The sequence below is a fragment of the Pelodiscus sinensis genome, chromosome 10 (assembly GCF_052426305.1).
Source record: "Pelodiscus sinensis isolate ZL-2025 chromosome 10, ASM5242630v1, whole genome shotgun sequence".
NCBI classification, from domain to species: Eukaryota; Metazoa; Chordata; order Testudines; family Trionychidae; genus Pelodiscus; species Pelodiscus sinensis.
In genome coordinates this window covers 6,984,576-7,001,978 of record NC_143061.1, presented here as the reverse complement: position 1 = coordinate 7,001,978, position 17,403 = coordinate 6,984,576, and the positions used below count along the sequence as shown (strand labels likewise).

Here is a 17,403-nt window from a genome sequence, read left to right as displayed (position 1 = left end):
TCGAGCATACGCTTAATTGTTTCTTAATTGTTCAGAGTCACAAGATTGTCTGGTGTTTGTGTGGGAATAAAAATAATGCTCCATTAGTAAGGTACCCTCGTAAGTTCCAGTGCTCACGGCTTGTCTTGTCTGTATTCTTTAGATACAACACTGTGCTGAATGGCTGCTGTTTGAGACCAGACCTAGCCATCCTACCTAACGGGGATCTGACTGAGGTGAAACTCCTGGGGGTGATAAAATAGTGATTGGGATGGTAGAGTAAAATGTTAGCCTGGCATGCTGTATTGTGGTTGGGTCATCAGACCGATAAGCTTTTAAATGGATGGGCAAATCCTCTTCTTGCTCCATGTGAAACATACAGTTCTAGATCCTGGACAGTATGGAGACTGATTACTCCATGTTTTTTAACTTAGCAGTGTTGGCAGTGTGGGAATTTTTCACTGTGCTGGGAATTTGTTTCCTTAGAACGAGACCTTTTAAAACTTGGATGATAAATAATTAATAAAACACCATAGTCTCCTCTGGCTATTTAATAGGAATGTTTCAAGCATGTTTGTTAGAAATGTTCACTTTAAGTTTCCTTTTGCAACAAATAAGTCCCCTAAATCTTAGTGTGACCCATTCACTATTACTCCATTAACTGTTTCAGAGAGGTAGCCATGTTAGTCTGTTTCAGCAAAAACAACAACGAGTCTGGTAGCATTTTAAAGATGAACAGCTTTATTAGGGTGCTAGAGCACAGCTGTATTAGTTAATTCCATTTACTGTATTAGTTACACCAGGGATGAATTTGGCCTCGGGTCTTGTGGTAAATGTTTCCAAATGTAATAACTTTGTGCATATAATACAGATTGGTGAAAGAGGGGCTAACCTGAGTGGAGGCCAGCGGCAGAGGATCAGTCTCGCTCGAGCCCTGTACAGTGACAAGAATATTTATATCCTCGATGATCCTCTTAGTGCCTTAGATGCACATGTGGGAAACCACATTTTTAACAGTGCAATAAGGAAGCATCTGAAGTCAAAAACGGTCCTGTTCATCACTCATCAGCTTCAGGTACAGTATCCTCTATGGTTCCTTTCTTGGATCTCCTCTAATTGTTCAGTTAGAAAGCTTTTTGGTTAGTCACTTTGGCCTTTTACTTTGTATTCCCGTGCTCTGGTCTGTTAAACTGTGCAGCCTCAGGGAGAAGGTGTAAGTTTTTATTTGTGTGTTGTACACAGAGCATTGGCAGAGAGATAAATAGGTGGTGCTGCTTGATAGGGGGCTAATAGGAGCTGGAAATGCTTGGCTGAAGATGAGTCTGGGAGAGGGGCGACCTGCTTGAAAGCAACTTTTCTACTAACCTGAATACTGAAGTGTATAAAGCCTGTTTATCATTATAGAATACATGGGGATATACAGCCGTGTATTCATGATATCTGTGAATCCAGCTGAGTGTTGTAAATAAATTGTACTCTTGAGACTGGGTTCTTGCCACCTTTTCTGCTCAGAAAACACCATTGTAACTGGTATGTCACAACTTGTAGCGTTCAGGCACCCTGAATGCATCTCCCCGACATTGTGCAGAAAGTCTCTGTTCAGTCACTTAAGCTGTGTTTTGTATGTATGGTGGACATAACTGCAGTGCTCTAGTTTTAGTGCAGGGTTCTTACCAGTCCAGTGTGTACTGTTAAGAGGCTGACTGAATAGAATACTGAAAAGAATGTGTGGGTTTGTTTTTTGACAATCTGAGGTAATGAAGCCATGTTCTCTTTATCTTTGTCTCCAGTACCTTGTTGATTGTGATGAAGTAATCTTCATGAAAGAAGGCTGTATCACCGAAAGAGGAAGCCATGAGGGACTGATGAACTTAAATGGAGACTATGCAGCCATTTTTAATAGCCTGCAGCTGGGAGAACCACCGCATATTGAGGTACTCCACTCCATTTTTTAAATAGCATGACAGGGGCCTGTGCTTAGTCACTTGAAAGAGGGCAGGAAAATGACTTGGTTTGTTGATTTGGCAGGTCAGTCTCCTGCAGGTCATTTTCTATTGGATTGGCACTTTGTAATAAATAGTATCGTGGTCCCTGTTCTAGAGATGAGATCTCTTATTGCAGTCCTGTCCCTGAACTAGTTTATCTAATGTGGAAGTAAGGCACCAGTTTACGCTGTGGTTCAGAAAGAAGTTTGCCTATCCCCTTGCTTACTGTGCACTTCATTTTTAGAAGGCGTCTTCCTAAGTTAGCTCAACTTACTCCAGTTCTTAAGTTTAATATATTTCTTTCTGGCTTCTGACGCATTTTTCCAGCCTGAGAGGACTGAGACACAACAGAAGTAACATGACTTGTCCAAAAGTCCTATTCAGTAGAAGGCTGGAATTTCACTCCAGACATGTCTTCCTCTGATTGAAAATGGCACCAAAAATGCTACTGGGGACTGCTGAGGAGAAGTTACCATAAATGCAGCTGGATTTGTGTGCTCTACTTGAGTCAAGGGGCCACCCTTGATGCAATTGCAGAAAAGGTTTCAAGCCGTGTAACAGGGAACTGTTGAATGGGAGATGGCGTTTGTCTCTACAGTGTTAACAGTTCTAGCCATTTACCTTTCTCACCCACTGTACCACAGTATTTTCCTCAACAGCCATGCCTGGGAGTTGGCAGTGTTCTTACTTTTTATTGGGAAGCGTTATCTGAACGTTCTGAATTTTTAACCTAAATCAATACCCTTATCTTAATTGAATGAGATTAGAAAAATAATCTGTTGTATTTATCAAGAGGCCGATTGCTTCATGGATTGAATACATGCCTCTTACAAACATCAGACTTGAGACATCCTGCTGAGATGGAATTGTGATGTGGCTGGAGATAGGTTTAGTGATAGGTGGGGCTTGATAGGATTTTCTGCTTGACGGTGCTGATGGTAGAGGCAGAGGAATGTAATCCGTTACCTCATGTGGCCTTCCTCAGTGCTGTGAAGATTGTGGTGCTGTCATTTAGAAATTGAAGTGATCATGGTTAATGTGAGATTCTCCAGCTTGCTTGCTTGGCTGGACTCAACTTCCTCGCCATAAGCACCAGCGCATGGAATGGGCAGTGGATATGTAGCATGCAGGCTGGGAAGGTGGTCCTGAAGACGTGTAAGTTTCAGTGAGGCTGAGCTGAAAATTGTGAATTGTTCAGTCCCGGAACAGAATGTAGCTTCCGTATTTGGGAGAATGACCCTGGTTCACTCTCTGTGTGTGTGCCTCAGTGTCTGGGGATGTATGGATCTCATTTTGCTCTGTAGTGCTGCTTAGGCCGTCTTGGGAGCAGCTCTGTATCTGGAAGAGACTATCGACAATGACTATACCTACTTGGAAGGAGCTTGGGGAAGTTTCTGAGAGAGATGTCTCAATTAGATTGTAGACTCTTTTGGACAGGGATCACATCCTCCCATGTGCATTAGGGATGTAGAATCCCATTGAATCAGTTAAATGTTGCATTTAATTCAATCCAGCAGGCAGGGTGCCTGGGCTGGAGTGGCCCCCACCTGTGGCGTGGCATGGCAGGCAGGACTGCAGCGACCCCCCACTTCCTGCTCATGGCATGGACAGGTGGCTGCTTGAGTTGGGCAGGGCCAGCTGTGGGTGAACTGGTTACATCCCAACTCTGATCCCGATTGGGTTGGGGTCCTTGGGACATGACCAAGGTACAAATAGCAGCCCAGGCCAATAGAAGGGGAGCACTTACTTATTCATGTATAGAGGTGATGGACAAGTGTTCTTTCCAATGAATGTCCTCTCTGGGTCTGTGCTCTAAGCTACTGGAAGCCTTTGTCCTCCTTGGAAAGCATGTGTTTGAAAAAGGAATTGTGAATATTGGTGGTTCTGATCTCATTATTGGTCTGAAAAAATAGATGGCTCTAGTGCAGTGGTTTTCAGCCTGTGGCAGAGTCAGGATTAGGGAACTGGTTAACCGATTAAAGGGGGAGGTGGCGGGCAGGAGCAACCTTCCCATTGTGGACACCCTCCCCCTCCAGCCCCAACTGGTTAACCAGAACTGGTAAGCCTCTCCTGTTAAAGCTTACCAGTTAACCATTCACATCCCAAATCAGGACACAGCTGTGGCCCATGTGACATCCACAGAGTAATATATATGTTATGTCAATGTAGCCCACATAAAACAGAGAGCTGCAGATTCAGCCCATAATGTTTTTTCTTCACTCAGTGCACTGTCAACCTGTGGAACTCCTTGCCAGAGGATGTGGTGAAGACTCGGAGTTTAACAATGTTCAGAAAAGAGCTAGATAGATTCATGGAGGTTAGGTCCATCTATGGCTATTAGCCAGGATGGGTAGAAATGGTGTCCTTTGCCTCTGTTTGTATTGAGGTAGGTGACAGGAGAGGGGTCATGTGAGGACTACCTGTTTTGTTCTGTCCCTCTGGGGTATTTGGCATTGGCCACTGTCAGCAGACAGGATACTGGGCTAGATGGATCTTTGGCTTAGAATTATACAGTTCAAGAGACCTCAGGAGGTCATCAAGTACAGCCGCCTGCCCAAGGCAGGACCCATCCTAACCAAATCAACCCAGTATGGCTGTGCTTATGTTTTTAATGGTACATACTAAAGCAACAGTTCTCAACGTAGTTTTCAGTGTAGCTTTTTTCCTCTTACAGAATAATCTAAAGAAGAACACGAGCAGTTCATTAAAGAGACCCCAGGATAAAAGCACCAAAGCAGGGTCTGTGAAGAAGGAGAAAGTGGTGAAAAAGGAGGAAGGTAACTGTGCAATTGACTTTCTGACTTTAATCATAGCCTACGTTAGTGATTCTGAAATGTTTCCTCTCTGGAGCTTTGAGTTCTGAAAGCTGACCCTCAGCTTGCTGCTAGCACATAGGCCAGTGCATTGGTACAGTATCTACTGTATATTTGAGAGAGTTTGTCTGCCTCTCTGTTTTTCTGTCTGTTCATCAAGAACTCCTCCTAAACGGTAAGAGCTGGGACCGCCACATGTGGTGGGCAGCTTCCTCCTTTCATTACTTAAAGCCATAACCCAAGGTCAGGGTTTAGATGTGCCAGGACCGTGGGATGTGCAAGGACAATGGGATTGTTTCTCATAAAACAGAAAAGGAGGGGGTTGCTATATAATGACCACATGAGAGCAATTGGGGATATGGAATGGAGAGCTGGGCAAGTTATGCTATATAATGACCATGGTGGGGGGAGGGGGGCATGTGTCTGCAAGGGACCAGAAATGGGGACCAGGACAGCTCTAACCTCATTGAAACAGCAGTGGGCAGGGGTGGAGAAAGGGATCGCTATGAATGTTATACTTGAGCCTGGCTGGGTCCGTCTGTCGTGTGTGTTCCCCCAGTTGGGGGACACGCACCCTTTCCCCTGCTGTCAGCTACAGCAGCCCTGGTCAGGCACTTCTCACCTGGACCCAAGCTGCTGCAGTGAGAGAGCTGGGATAGTCCTTTCTCCCCATGACAGCATGCATAGTGAACCCCTCATCCCAAGCCCTACCCGCAAGCAATGATTTAAATAAAGAAAAACAAAAATTGAGTTAAGGACCTGAGCAAGGCCAGTTAAATCTTCTAGTTAGAAATACGAGCTGGTCTGCTCAGCGCTATTCCAATTTAAAGAAGTTGGCGTGCTAAGATTTAATTATCCTGGACATGTGCTGGCTTCAGCTATCAGCAGCCCTAGCTCCCATGTCTCTTCCCTGTGATTGCGAGGGGGGTATTTGCATTAACCTGATAGCATGCTGAATTCTGGGGAGGACCTAGCATTGGTATATGAAGAATGGAAAGGTCTGATCTTTCCCACCAGAGCTTTGTGAACATAAATTGGTAGGGATCCAAAGATACTGATTTTTGGCACCAATCGCATGTGGGAGCTCTCACATACTTTCCAGGCTGTTCATGACTCTGCCATTGGAATGTCTTCCGTGGTTTTCTTTTATTGCCTGAATCCTGGAGTTCTGTGTGCACAGTGACAACTGGCTGCATTCGCAGAACATCGCTGTACAAACTTTGTGGTGCCTCGCTTACCTGCAATGGAATCTGTCCGTGCCTCTCCTGGGGCTGGGGCCAGGGCTGGATGCAAAGCTGGGGCAGGCCTGCCCCACAGTTTGGGGACTCGCTGCAATTCAGTGAGTGTTCCTCTGATGGGGCTGTGTTGACACCAGCTCCTGATGCAATTATTTTCTTAACGTTTGAAGTTTTATGGAGCAGCTCTTCTCATCCTTTTTTTGCTCTTTTGTATTTCCTAGGTCAGCTGATACAGTTGGAAGAGAAGGGCAAAGGCTCTGTCCCATGGTCTGTGTATGGTATTTATATCCAGGCAGCTGGAGGCCCCTTTGCGTTCCTGATCATCCTGGCTCTCTTTGTGCTGAATGTGGGCAGCACAGCGTTCAGCAACTGGTGGCTGAGCTACTGGATCAAGCAAGGCAGTGGGGTAAGAGGCCTGGGAGCTTCTCTTTGATAGGCAGGGAGGGGATTGCATTCACAGATGGCTTGGGGTGGTTTAGAGCAACCGTCACTGCTTCTGAAACTAGTAAGGAGGGTCTCTCCGGGAGATGCTTCTTTCAGATGAGACCTGGTCCCTGAGCCTGACAGAAATCCACAGGGGAAAAAGGCAACAACTCCCGCAGTCTGATGTCGGCCTCTTCTTCCTTGACTCCGTCTATGTATGAAAAAGAAGCAGAACGGGGGGGCTACCTTGGAGGTTTCAAGCACTAAGTACAATAGCTAAGGCCCTACCAAATTCACAGTCTATTATGGCCAATTTCACTGCAGTAGGATTTGAAAATTGGTAAATTTCACATTTTCAGCTGTTGAAACCTGGTATGTCACAGTCTTGTACCCTTGAGGTCCTGACCCAAAAGGAGCTGGGGTTGGGTCCTGAGAGTGCTGTCCTGCTAGCTGTGCTGTCTTCAGAGCTGGACTCTGAAGGCACCAAGTGTAAAGCTTCTTGCAGCTGCAGGCAGCTCCAAGAGGTAGAGGGTCTGATCTGGTGCCCCCCACCCCTTCCCATTGCCAGAGCAGTTTGTAGGGAAGGGACAGATCCTGTCTTTCCCCTACCCAATCGGAGGTAGGAAGTCTCCTTTAATGGAGATGACATATTTCACAGGGAAGGGCTTATTTTATGGTCCAATGCATTTTTCATGATGGCGAAATGGGTAGGGCCCTCACAATAGCTAATTTTCAGGTATCTAAAAGGGTGTCACAAAGAGGAGGGAGAAAAATTGTTCTTCTTGGCCTCTGGTGATAGGACAAAAAGCAATGGGCTTAAACTGCAGCAAGGGAGGTTTAGGTTGGACATTAGGAAAAACTTCCTAACTATCAGGGTGGTTAAACAGTGGAATAAATTGCCCAGGGAGGTTGTGAAATCTCCATCTCTGGAGATATTTAAAAGCAGGTTAGAAAGACATCTCTCAGGGATGGTCTAGATGGTGCTTGGTCCTGCCGTGAGGGTAGGGGACTGGACTCGATGACCTCTCGAGGTCCCTTCCAGTTCTAGTGTTCTATGATTTTGTAGATCATTTTGCTGTCAGTATGAGCAGCCAGTGGGACAACCCTTTTATTTTGTCAGCGGTGAGATATTAATAATTAAGAATAGTTTGGGCGCTGGAGAGGACAACCTAGGATGATGCAGCATTTTCCTATTGGAGAGGCTTAGATTGAGTCTGGGAAGATTTAAGGATCTGAAGGCCACGCATGATAAGGGAAGGTCATTAAGTGAAATAGCCTGGCTAGTGTGCATGTTATCAAAATACCCATTACTGAAACTTGGCTGGCATTTAAATAGGTGGAGGAGAGAACTTGTGTGGATTATGTAAAATTCATTCCTGGTAGTGTGGTGATGATCTGTGGTGTTCCAGCATGGACGTCCAAACCAGTGGGGATAAATGACCCATTGTTCTAAATTAGCTGCTAGGGAAAAAAAGTTAGATTATAGGGAGCAAAAAACTGCTCTAATCTATTTTTTAATAAGATGCGACTGAGGGAAGGTAAAAAATGTAGGCCTATGACAATGGGTAATGAAGCACAGTTACCTAGGGCTGTTGAAATAAACAGAGGTGCTTAGCTATGTTGCAGGACAGAAAAACGAGATCAGAAATAAACAGCGGGAAAAAAAGAAGCCAATAAATGCAAAAATCACTGGCTATATAATACGAATTTCAAATTACTTTAAATTGGGTTGTGTACTACATTATATTTTAAAATTAGTCATTTGTACATGCAAAAAACCCCAAGCTACCCCCTATGCAATTATTTAAAACAAAATGACCAACCATCCAAAATTAAGTCAACCTTTTTTCCCTAGTCCACCAAGCCCATATTTCCCCTCCAGTCAAACCAAACTTCAATCTAATAATCTGAAAATTCAAAACATCGGTAAAGTTGGGTTTCGGGAGGTGGGGGGAATCACTCTTCCTGTGGCTCTAGTGCCACTGCAGCGAACCAAGTTGTTTTGAAAGTATCCAAAGCAATTTGGCTCCTAACTCAATGCACTGGCAATGAACACACACAAGCACGCAATGAATGAGGCACTGCCAGATCGGGGGGAGGGGAGTAAATGTGGAGGGGTGTGTGTGTGTGTGTGTGTGTGTGTGTGGGTGTGGGTGGTGTGTGTGGGGGTGTGTGTGTGTGTGTGGTGTGTGTGGGTGTGTGTGTGGGTGTGGTGGTGTGGGTGTGTGTGTGGGTGTGTGTGTGTGTAGAGAATGGGTAGCTTGCTGTTTCTTTAACCCAAGCACTCAAGAGCCTGAATGCTTGTTCAGTCCCACAGCAAAAGCTGCAGCTCCCTCTCCTGAGCCAGCGCCACCAGCACAGGCTGCCCACTCCAGTTTAGCAGACACTCACCCAGGCATGGCCATCTCTGGCTGTGGGTGAGCTCCCCAAGTGCCCTGCCAGTGATGGATCAGGTTTCCAAAGAAGGGACGACTGTCGTGCAGCGGGAACTGCATGCCCAGCTCTGGGGAGCAGTAGTTGAAGGAATTAAATTGCGGTTATCTGGCTAATTGTGTAGCCAATGCTAACTGTGTCATCGATACAACTTGTATAGACTACATGATTAGTCAGTAAGTGCTCAAGGTAGCGCCTTGAGCTGGGACTGAGCAGTCCTGGCTCGTGCCAGCTCTGGGAGCCACCTGTGCTGCACTTCTGCATTTTAAATGTAGTAAGAGCTGCTGGACTCTTACTACATTTAAAATGAAGAGATGCAGGGTCCTGGACTAGTGTGAGCTGGGACTGCTCGGTCCAGGATTGGGCTGAGTCCAGCAGCCCCTGTCCGTGGCAGACAGCCCTGTCCGCTGTGAACAGGGGCTGCTGCTGGAGCAGCCCCTGTTTGTGGCCAGCCCGGGCTGCCGCAGACAGGGGTGACTTGGCAGCAGCAGCCCCCGTTTGGCCAGGGGGACAGGCTGCACGACGGAGACAGTGCTGGGGGGGAACTAGCTTTTAAGTTGGCTCCCCCCAGCACCATCTCCTGCTCTCCCTCCCCCTGCTGCCTCTCATGGGGCGGGAGGAACGAGTAGTTGAGACTCCAGTTGACTACTCAATAAGCTTTTGCTTATCGGGTAGTAGACTACTTGCTAACATCCCTACAGTGGCTGTAGCAAGTTTGGGGGTGCCTACAAGTCCACCAGCCCTTATAGAGTGACAGGAATGCTTTTCTACTGAGGGACAATAGCTCCATGTTCAAGGAGAGTATTAACAGCCCGCTGTTAGCTCCCGATTTGTGTGCTTGTGTAATAATGAGAAAAAAGAGAAGACTGAAATTGAGTAAGTATCTGGCAAGGATGAAGGTCAGTAAAGCGTCAAGTACCATATGTGAAAGAGAATGAGATTAGAGGTCATATAATCAAATCATTAGCAGTATCAAAGACTTTCTACAGATTATTATTAATGTACCCGGGGGCTGCAAAAAAAGCCCAGTGTGATTAGTTTTCTAAATGAAATGTGAGTCTGAAGTAAGATTCAGAGAATATTTGAGGGTTTGTATGGGTAACGAGTATATTTACCATTATAACAGTTAATAAAAACAAGGAGTTTTGGAAGGAATACAAAATCCTGCTTCAGTATTTAAGACATTCTTTTAACTACTAGGGATTAGGGTGAGAACTTCAGGGGATGGCTGGGGGCTCAAATTATTGTACATTTCCCTACTTGTAGGGTTCTTGCTCCTTTTTTGGAAGAATCTGTTTCCTGTTCAGTGTTGAAGACAACATACTACATCATATCAACTCAGTATCTAGATTTTTTTTCAGAAAGTTCCTAGATAAAATTTCACATGAAACTTTAAATACCCTAAATACAGCTAGTAGGCAGGTTTACAGTATGGGGACAGGTTGATCTAGGTTATACAATTCGAATTGTTAGTAGTGTAAGTCAAATTAATGTAGCATAAATCCATTTACTGTAGGGTCCACACTAGGGATGTTCAATTTAGTTTAATCGACGGATTCTCCATCGACTAGGGTTAGTCGATAAGTAGAGGAGCCACAGAGGGGTTAGCTCCTGGCCCCGGGAGCTAACCCCATTGCGGCTCTGCCTTTTAAATGTATTAAGAGCCAGCACACTCTCTTAATATATTTAAAAGGCTGATGTGCAGTAGTGGGGACCCAGTGCAAGCTAGGAATCAGCTGTCCCAGCTCGCACTGGGTCCTCCCCGCTGCGCTTCTGATTTTTAAATGTATTAAGAGCTGGATACATTTAAAAAGAAGAGGCACTGCCTCTGAGACTGGGCAACAGCTGGGCATCAGCTGATTCCCAGCTTGTGCCCAGTCCCCGCTACTCCCCTGCCTCCTCTGCCCTTCGTAGAGATGGTGCTGGGTCGCTTACATCCTGAGTCCACACCATGCAGGATCGACAGCAAAAACTCTTCCATCAACTCCCCTTACTCCTCTCATTCTGGCAGAGTACCAGAGTTGACAGGAAAGCATTCAGCAGTCGACTAGATGTGATAAATTGAGCCCCGCTGTATCAACCACTGCCCATCGATCCAGCCTGTAGTGAAGACTTACATAGAGAGATTAATTCAGGAGACTTACAGGCAGAAGAGAGTTGGAGTTAGGGTGCATTCTTTTCATGGAAGTTTGAAGACTGGTCTTTATTTTAATTGTTATGTATTACTACTGGCTTAATGACTGAGATGAGGCTATAACATGAAAAGTCACTTCATTTTCTGACAATGATTGGGGGGGATGGAGCTACAGGTGAAATACCATGTGCCAAAGCATACCCAGGTGTGGTTGGGTAGAAATAACATCTTAAACCGGTAGTTAAACACCACTGGATTAGTTGAGTAGAAGGAGAGTGATCTGGGCATATTGATAGACCCAATTTATTGATACAATACTCAGTCCCAAATGCAGCTGCAGTAAAGATAAAAGGGTCGTTGTATCAAGCCCGGGGGGGATCATTGTGTGTTCCTACAATGCTTTGTGTAATGATGCGCTGGGGCATGGCTGGCATGGATTTGTATCTGAGGTGCGTATGTAGGCAGACAGTGGCTATGTCATTGAGTCAGTTAAAAGGATCTTGGGTTTCTATTTGAGAATAGCAAGTTTCCCTTTTGGGGTGTGTGTGAGAGGACTTGGATTTCTCTGCCACTCCAGATTCACCATGGTTTTTTTCCATGCAAAAATTTTAAAATAAAAAACTGTCTTGTCTTTTTAAAAATATATACCCTAGAGAGAGTCCTTAAATTGCCCCAGGCACGGTGAGCCTTTGGCCTGCTCTTCTTGTACAACTATGTAACTGGGATCTTGGATTTCCCACAGAACACCACCATGACGTTGGGAAATGAAACTGTTGTGAGCAACAGTATGAAAGACAACCCTCACATGCGCTACTATGCCGGCATCTATGCGCTCTCTATGGCAGTCATGTTGATTCTGAAAGCTGTTCGTGGGATTGTCTTTGTCAAGGTACGCACCAAGGCCAATTGTCTTTTCCCTCTGTTTCTGCATGGCTGGGGCTGCTGGCATTTTGAGTCTCTTTTCTTGGTATTATTGTGAGGAGGCTGCCTTCAGCGCCCAAGAAAGACTTCCCGAATTTGGGCCAGCCCAAGCATAAGCTGACTGCAACCTTCCCTCACCTGGGGCTACTACCATCTTCACTGTTAAAGCCTCTTTCGGATCGTTATCTTCCTTTTACTACATAGTAGCACAGACTCTGTAGCTGCCTTCAAGACTGCAAAAGCAGAGATTTACTTTTGGTGGTGACTGATGCGAGGTTTGGCCCCTTGGTCACAGCACGGCAGCTCAGTTGCTTGGTGGTGGGCATGAAGTGAATGACAGCCTAGCCAGACATCCCTACACGCCCCCAGTAGCCTTCTTTGCTGTGTCACCAGGGAACACTTAGAGCTTCCTCCAGGCTCCATGATGAGCTCTTCCGACGGATTCTTCGCAGCCCCATGAAGTTCTTTGACACGACACCCACTGGGCGGATTCTCAATAGGTTCTCCAGAGATATGGATGAAGGTATGTCTGTCTGCCATAACAGAACACAGTCTGTGTTCAGACCTCCCAGTAAAATCACATGTGCATGCTAATCACTGGCTGCAGAGACAAAGATAACCTGAAAGTGTGTCTAGATATTACAAGCCTTTGGTGTACATGGCATATTTGAAATAAACAAATCAGTAATTGGGCCATCTCAGGGTTAGGCTATAGGGTATCTCCTGTGAGTGGAAAGCCACAAATCAGATCAGACCAAAAAGAAATATAGCAAACTAATTTCATGCATAAATCTGGTGCACATAGCCCTCACCAGCTAGTGCTGGGGTACTGCCAACAGGATTACTAGGATGAAATGAATTTGATCTATTGCAGGGTTTTTTGGTATGTTTTCACCTCCAAAATAAAAATGTTCACTTCTCTGTGCACCAGAAGCTCTTAGATTGTTTTGAAAGAAGGATGCGGGCAGGATTTGAAGGTTTGGCCAGGCCCTACGTAATAAAGTTGGTTTTGGTGACTCCAGTCATGTCCTGGTGCTCCTGATCTTCCACCTTCTCGATCCCATCCAAACCTTGGTGCCTTTTTTTATGGCAAGTTAAGAGCAAAGCGTGCTGCAACAGCGACCTTATTTGTGGGGCAAAGGGAGGAGTAAGTATGAAGATCGCTAGCACTGTAGAAGACAAAGACCCTCATTTAAAGAGCAAGACTTTATACCTAAATAAGTCTTGGAAACCAGTGTCCCGAAAGGGTGTGATCCTGTGGAAGCTGGACTGGATTGCTTTGTTTAGGTGATGTGGCTCCCTGTTCCCAAGGCCTCCCTTTTTTCTCTCTCCATCTCTTCCAGTCGATGTGCGTTTGCCTTTTCAAGCGGAAATGTTCATTCAGAATGTCATCCTGGTATTCTTCTGCGCTGGGGTGATCGCTGGGGTCTTTCCATGGTTTCTGGTGGCAGTGGGACCCCTCCTCATCCTCTTCACAATCTTGCACATTGTGTCTAGGTAAGCTCACCAGTCACTTCCATGGGTCAGAGCCTCCCTGTCATAAGTGAATTGGGCAATGTATTCTTCAGGCTGGCGCAGTGCGGTATGGATGGTTGTGTGCGTTCCTCCAAGCTGCCCCTTTCTATATTCCAGAGTCTTCATTCGTGAGCTGAAGCGCTTGGACAACATCACACAGTCTCCGTTCCTGTCTCACATTACGTCTAGCATACAGGGTCTCTCTACAATCCACGCATACAACAGAGGGCAGGAATTCCTGCACAGGTCGGTATGGTTTATTTGGCATGGGATAAAGCTGGTGTGAGCCAGTGTGACAGGATCTGAAAACCTGGCAGCTGGTCTTGTGAACCTCTAGCCTTCACAGTCACCTTCCTTTAGCCGTGTTTCCTTGTTCCATGCAAAGCTGGAACCACAGATAAGATGCTAATATCTGTTACAATCAACGAGTGTTGTTAAATGCTATCTGTGTACAATATCTTCTGAAATGGTACCTCTGTGCTCAGTGTTGTGTAGGGATGTTAGCTATCAGGTACCAGAATTGTCAACTAACCGCATGAATTCCTATCAGTTGATTATTTTGTAGTTTCCAGGGGTGAGGCTGGCAGCCAGTATGCTCTGGTCCCACTCCCAGGGAGCCCCTTGCCATCCCACACTGCTGCCTCTGTATCAGAGGCAGCAGTGCGGGGATGCCAGGCGCGAGTCGGTCCACAAGGGGAGCCAATTTAAAAACCAGCTCCCCATGCAGACCAGCTGTCTGCTGCCCCATGTTGCTGCCTCTGATACAGAGGCAACAGTGTGGGGTGGCTGCAGCCCCTGACATCCGAGCTCCCCATGGACAGAGGCTGCTGCTCAGGGCTGGCTCACAACGTTTTGGCACCTGAGGTGGGGAGCTCAAATGATGCCCCCACATGCCACCTTTTCGCCTGCCTGCCTGTTTTGTCTCTTGTGCCCTCCTTCCTCCAGCACAGCACTCCACCATCTCTGTGCATCTAGAGCAGAGAGAATACATCTGCACCAGCAGCAGACACAATTTTCTACACTCTGGGTCCTAGTGGTGCCCCCCACAGTCTGGCACCTGAGGCAGCTGCCTCATGGTTTGCCTCATGGTAAGGCCAACCCTGCTGCTGCTGGAGCAGACTCCCCTGCTTCCCCCCCCACCTCCCACTGCTGCCTTTGATATAGGCGGCATAATGGGGGGGTGGTCAAGTGGCACCACAGTGATGGTGCGGGGGGGAACAGGTTTTTAAGCTGGCTCCTCCTGGCACTGGCTCCTGCTTCCCCTGGTACAGAGGCAGCAGGTGCGAGGGGAAATGCGAGTAGTCAACTCGATTAACCAGTAAGCCTAGGCTTATTGGTTAGATGAATACTCGTTACATCCCTCGTGTTGAGGCACTATAGGTTTTATGTGGTTAGTTGCTTGTAACTCTTCAGTTTCTCCTGGAAGATATTTAACAGCTGGCCTCACCACCAAGAGCGCCTCCTGCTGGTCACTCAGGGAATTAGCATTTTTTGTGCTGGAGCTCCCCCTTCTGGCTGATGTCTCACGTGCTGTTACTTGTTGTTCTCTACCACTCTATCGGGGTCCAAGTCTCTCCCAGACCATGGCACCCTCCTACCTGGGTACTGCCCTACCGCAGTGCCCCCCACTCTCTGGAGTCCTCCCCTCTGGGGACCCACAGTCCCCCTATATCCACCTTGCCTCAGTGACCCACTGCCAGTCTTCATCTAGCCCCTGCCACAGGGGCAAACTGCAGTCTGAAGTGGCCACCCATCATTGGCAAGGGGGTGTGGACCTGCTGCTTTTGCCTGCCCTGGCTGCCTTCCTGCAGCTGTAGTACCCTGAGGCCTTGCTTCGGGCCCTGCAGCCTGGGAGCTTGCCTGACCAGAGCTTCCCCAGCTCTGCCTGACTTTCCCCAGCCCTGCTCTAAATCAGGAAGCCTCCAACTTCCCTAGCAGCGAGGTCCCTCCTGCTCCCCAGCCAGAGCAAGAGTGTCTCTGCTCTGCTCCATGAGCCTTTATTTATAGGCACCTCCGCTGGGCCCTAATTGGCAGCTACCTGCTGCAGCTGCTTGCTCTTTGGCTCCAGCCCTCACCTAGAGCTGGGTTTTAACCCCTTAATGGGCCAGTGCAGGGCAGATGCCCCGTCACAACGTAGCTCAGTTTGTGGGGAAAGGAGTTGGATCCTGAGCCATCGGTTGTGGCCTATTTCTCAGCTTGTTCTTGGCTTGAACCACAAAGATAAGCAGATCTCCCAGGTGATATAGGAGAGTTAAAGGTGTGAGTGTGAGTGAATGAATCTCTGTTCCCTGTCTGAAGTGGCCACCCATCTGCTTTGGAGAGTGCACTGCATGAGAGGCAAGAACCAGGGCTAGTCCATCTCAATGAGTTCTGATATCAGTTTCATGCAGCAGCATTAAAAGTGGCATCATTAAATGTAAAACTTCAAAGAGATGCAGCTGCTACACATCTCTCCCTTCTCTGCTTCCAGATACCAAGAACTGCTGGATGACAATCAAGCACCATTTTACTTGTTCAGCTGTGCAATGCGCTGGCTGGCCATACGGCTGGATGTGATCAGCATTGCCCTCATCACCACCACCGGCCTTATGATTGTCTTAATGCATGGCCAGATTCCTCCCGCATACGCTGGGCTTGCCATCTCCTACGCTGTCCAGGTGAGGTGCTGTCCACATCTGTGCGCTAGAATCTGACTGAATCTCTAACTGTGGTGCATGCTGGTGCAGCTGACTGAATGCAGTGTTATGGGAGAGGGCAGACACACTGATGGTTCTGTTGATAATGGAGCAATAGTGATCAAGGATTAGGGCCCTTCCAAGGGGTTTGGGACAGCTGGGAGGAGTGTGAGATTGTTGCTGCTTTGAGTGCTTGATCGCATATTGCATGTTTTTCTTTCCTGGCTATTTCTAGAGAATTAACATGCACGTTGGCCAATCGGAGGCCTCATGAGGTATTACTTTGATCTATCTTTGATCTTAGAATACATGGCTATAACTTCTGTTGTTGGGCTTTGTGCCCCCTTGTTGTAATAAGGTGAAACTACAAAACGAAGAGCTTTACTATTATGCAGTGTTGTAGCCATGTTAGTCCCAGGATATTAGAGACACAAGGTGGGTGAGGTAATATCTTTTACTGGACCGACTTCTGCTGGTGTGAGAAACAGGCTATTGCACATACGTAGAACTCTGTGTAAGCTTGAAAGCTTGTTTCTGTCACCGAGAGAAGTTGGTCCAATAAGAGAATAGTATTAACATTAAGTGTCTGGCATCACCTTGCTGACTTTTCAGGTGATCCCCAGGCAAAACAATTACTGATGGACATTGTAGGCCTTCTAATATTTAATTATTAAGCTACCACAAGTAGGGTTATTATGCAGCTAGGCATCTGAGTTCCACTGGTTATTGATTATGAAAAGCATTTAGATATGTTAAGAATAAACAAATCCAGTGGAATTCTGTGATGTGAATGGTTCCATCCATGTCTCTTCCCCTTTCCCAGTTAACAGGGTTATTCCAGTTTACAGTCAGACTGGCCTCAGAAACAGAGGCTCGCTTCACCTCAGTGGAGAGGATTAATCACTACATCAAGGTAAGGTGGCATTTCACCTTCTTACCCCCTTGTGCCCTTCGCTGGTGCTGTTCAGGCCCTTGACGTGAGAGGAGGGAGAACTGGCCGGTATCTGCATTGGGACCTACCTTAGAATAGAAAATAAAGCCCTGCTCCTGCACACACGCATGTGTGTAAAATGGACTTCACTAGGGCGAGTGGTGCACTTAGTTAAAAGATTACTCCCCTTCTCTGGCGCGTGTGTGCATACGTGCATGGTAGCTGGAAGATTTTTTTTTCTTCATGCTTGTTCCCATCCATTTCAATCAGGTGGCTCTCAAGCCCAAGTTTGGGAGGTGGGATCAGACTGCTGATTGGAGCACTGCTCTTCCAAAGGCCGCGTTGTGTCTGCTGAT

At 46.8% G+C, this 17,403-nt stretch overlaps 1 protein-coding gene across 5 annotated transcripts in view; it reads left to right on the top strand.

Annotated features, from left to right (window-relative positions):
- The window catches only part of ABCC5 (ATP binding cassette subfamily C member 5), an 81,386-nt gene that overhangs the window by 49,737 nt on the left and 14,246 nt on the right, over positions 1-17,403 (top strand). For all 5 annotated transcript variants that reach the window (XM_075938121.2, XM_075938123.2, XM_075938122.2 and 2 more), the window contains 11 exons: positions 143-215; positions 851-1,054; positions 1,770-1,913; positions 4,639-4,741; positions 6,237-6,421; positions 11,748-11,894; positions 12,320-12,449; positions 13,270-13,423; positions 13,559-13,687; positions 15,912-16,098; positions 16,940-17,029. In XM_075938121.2, the coding sequence (XP_075794236.2) occupies positions 143-215; positions 851-1,054; positions 1,770-1,913; positions 4,639-4,741; positions 6,237-6,421; positions 11,748-11,894; positions 12,320-12,449; positions 13,270-13,423; positions 13,559-13,687; positions 15,912-16,098; positions 16,940-17,029 (1,546 nt within the window). The remainder of the gene's footprint in view (positions 1-142; positions 216-850; positions 1,055-1,769; positions 1,914-4,638; positions 4,742-6,236; positions 6,422-11,747; positions 11,895-12,319; positions 12,450-13,269; positions 13,424-13,558; positions 13,688-15,911; positions 16,099-16,939; positions 17,030-17,403) is intronic.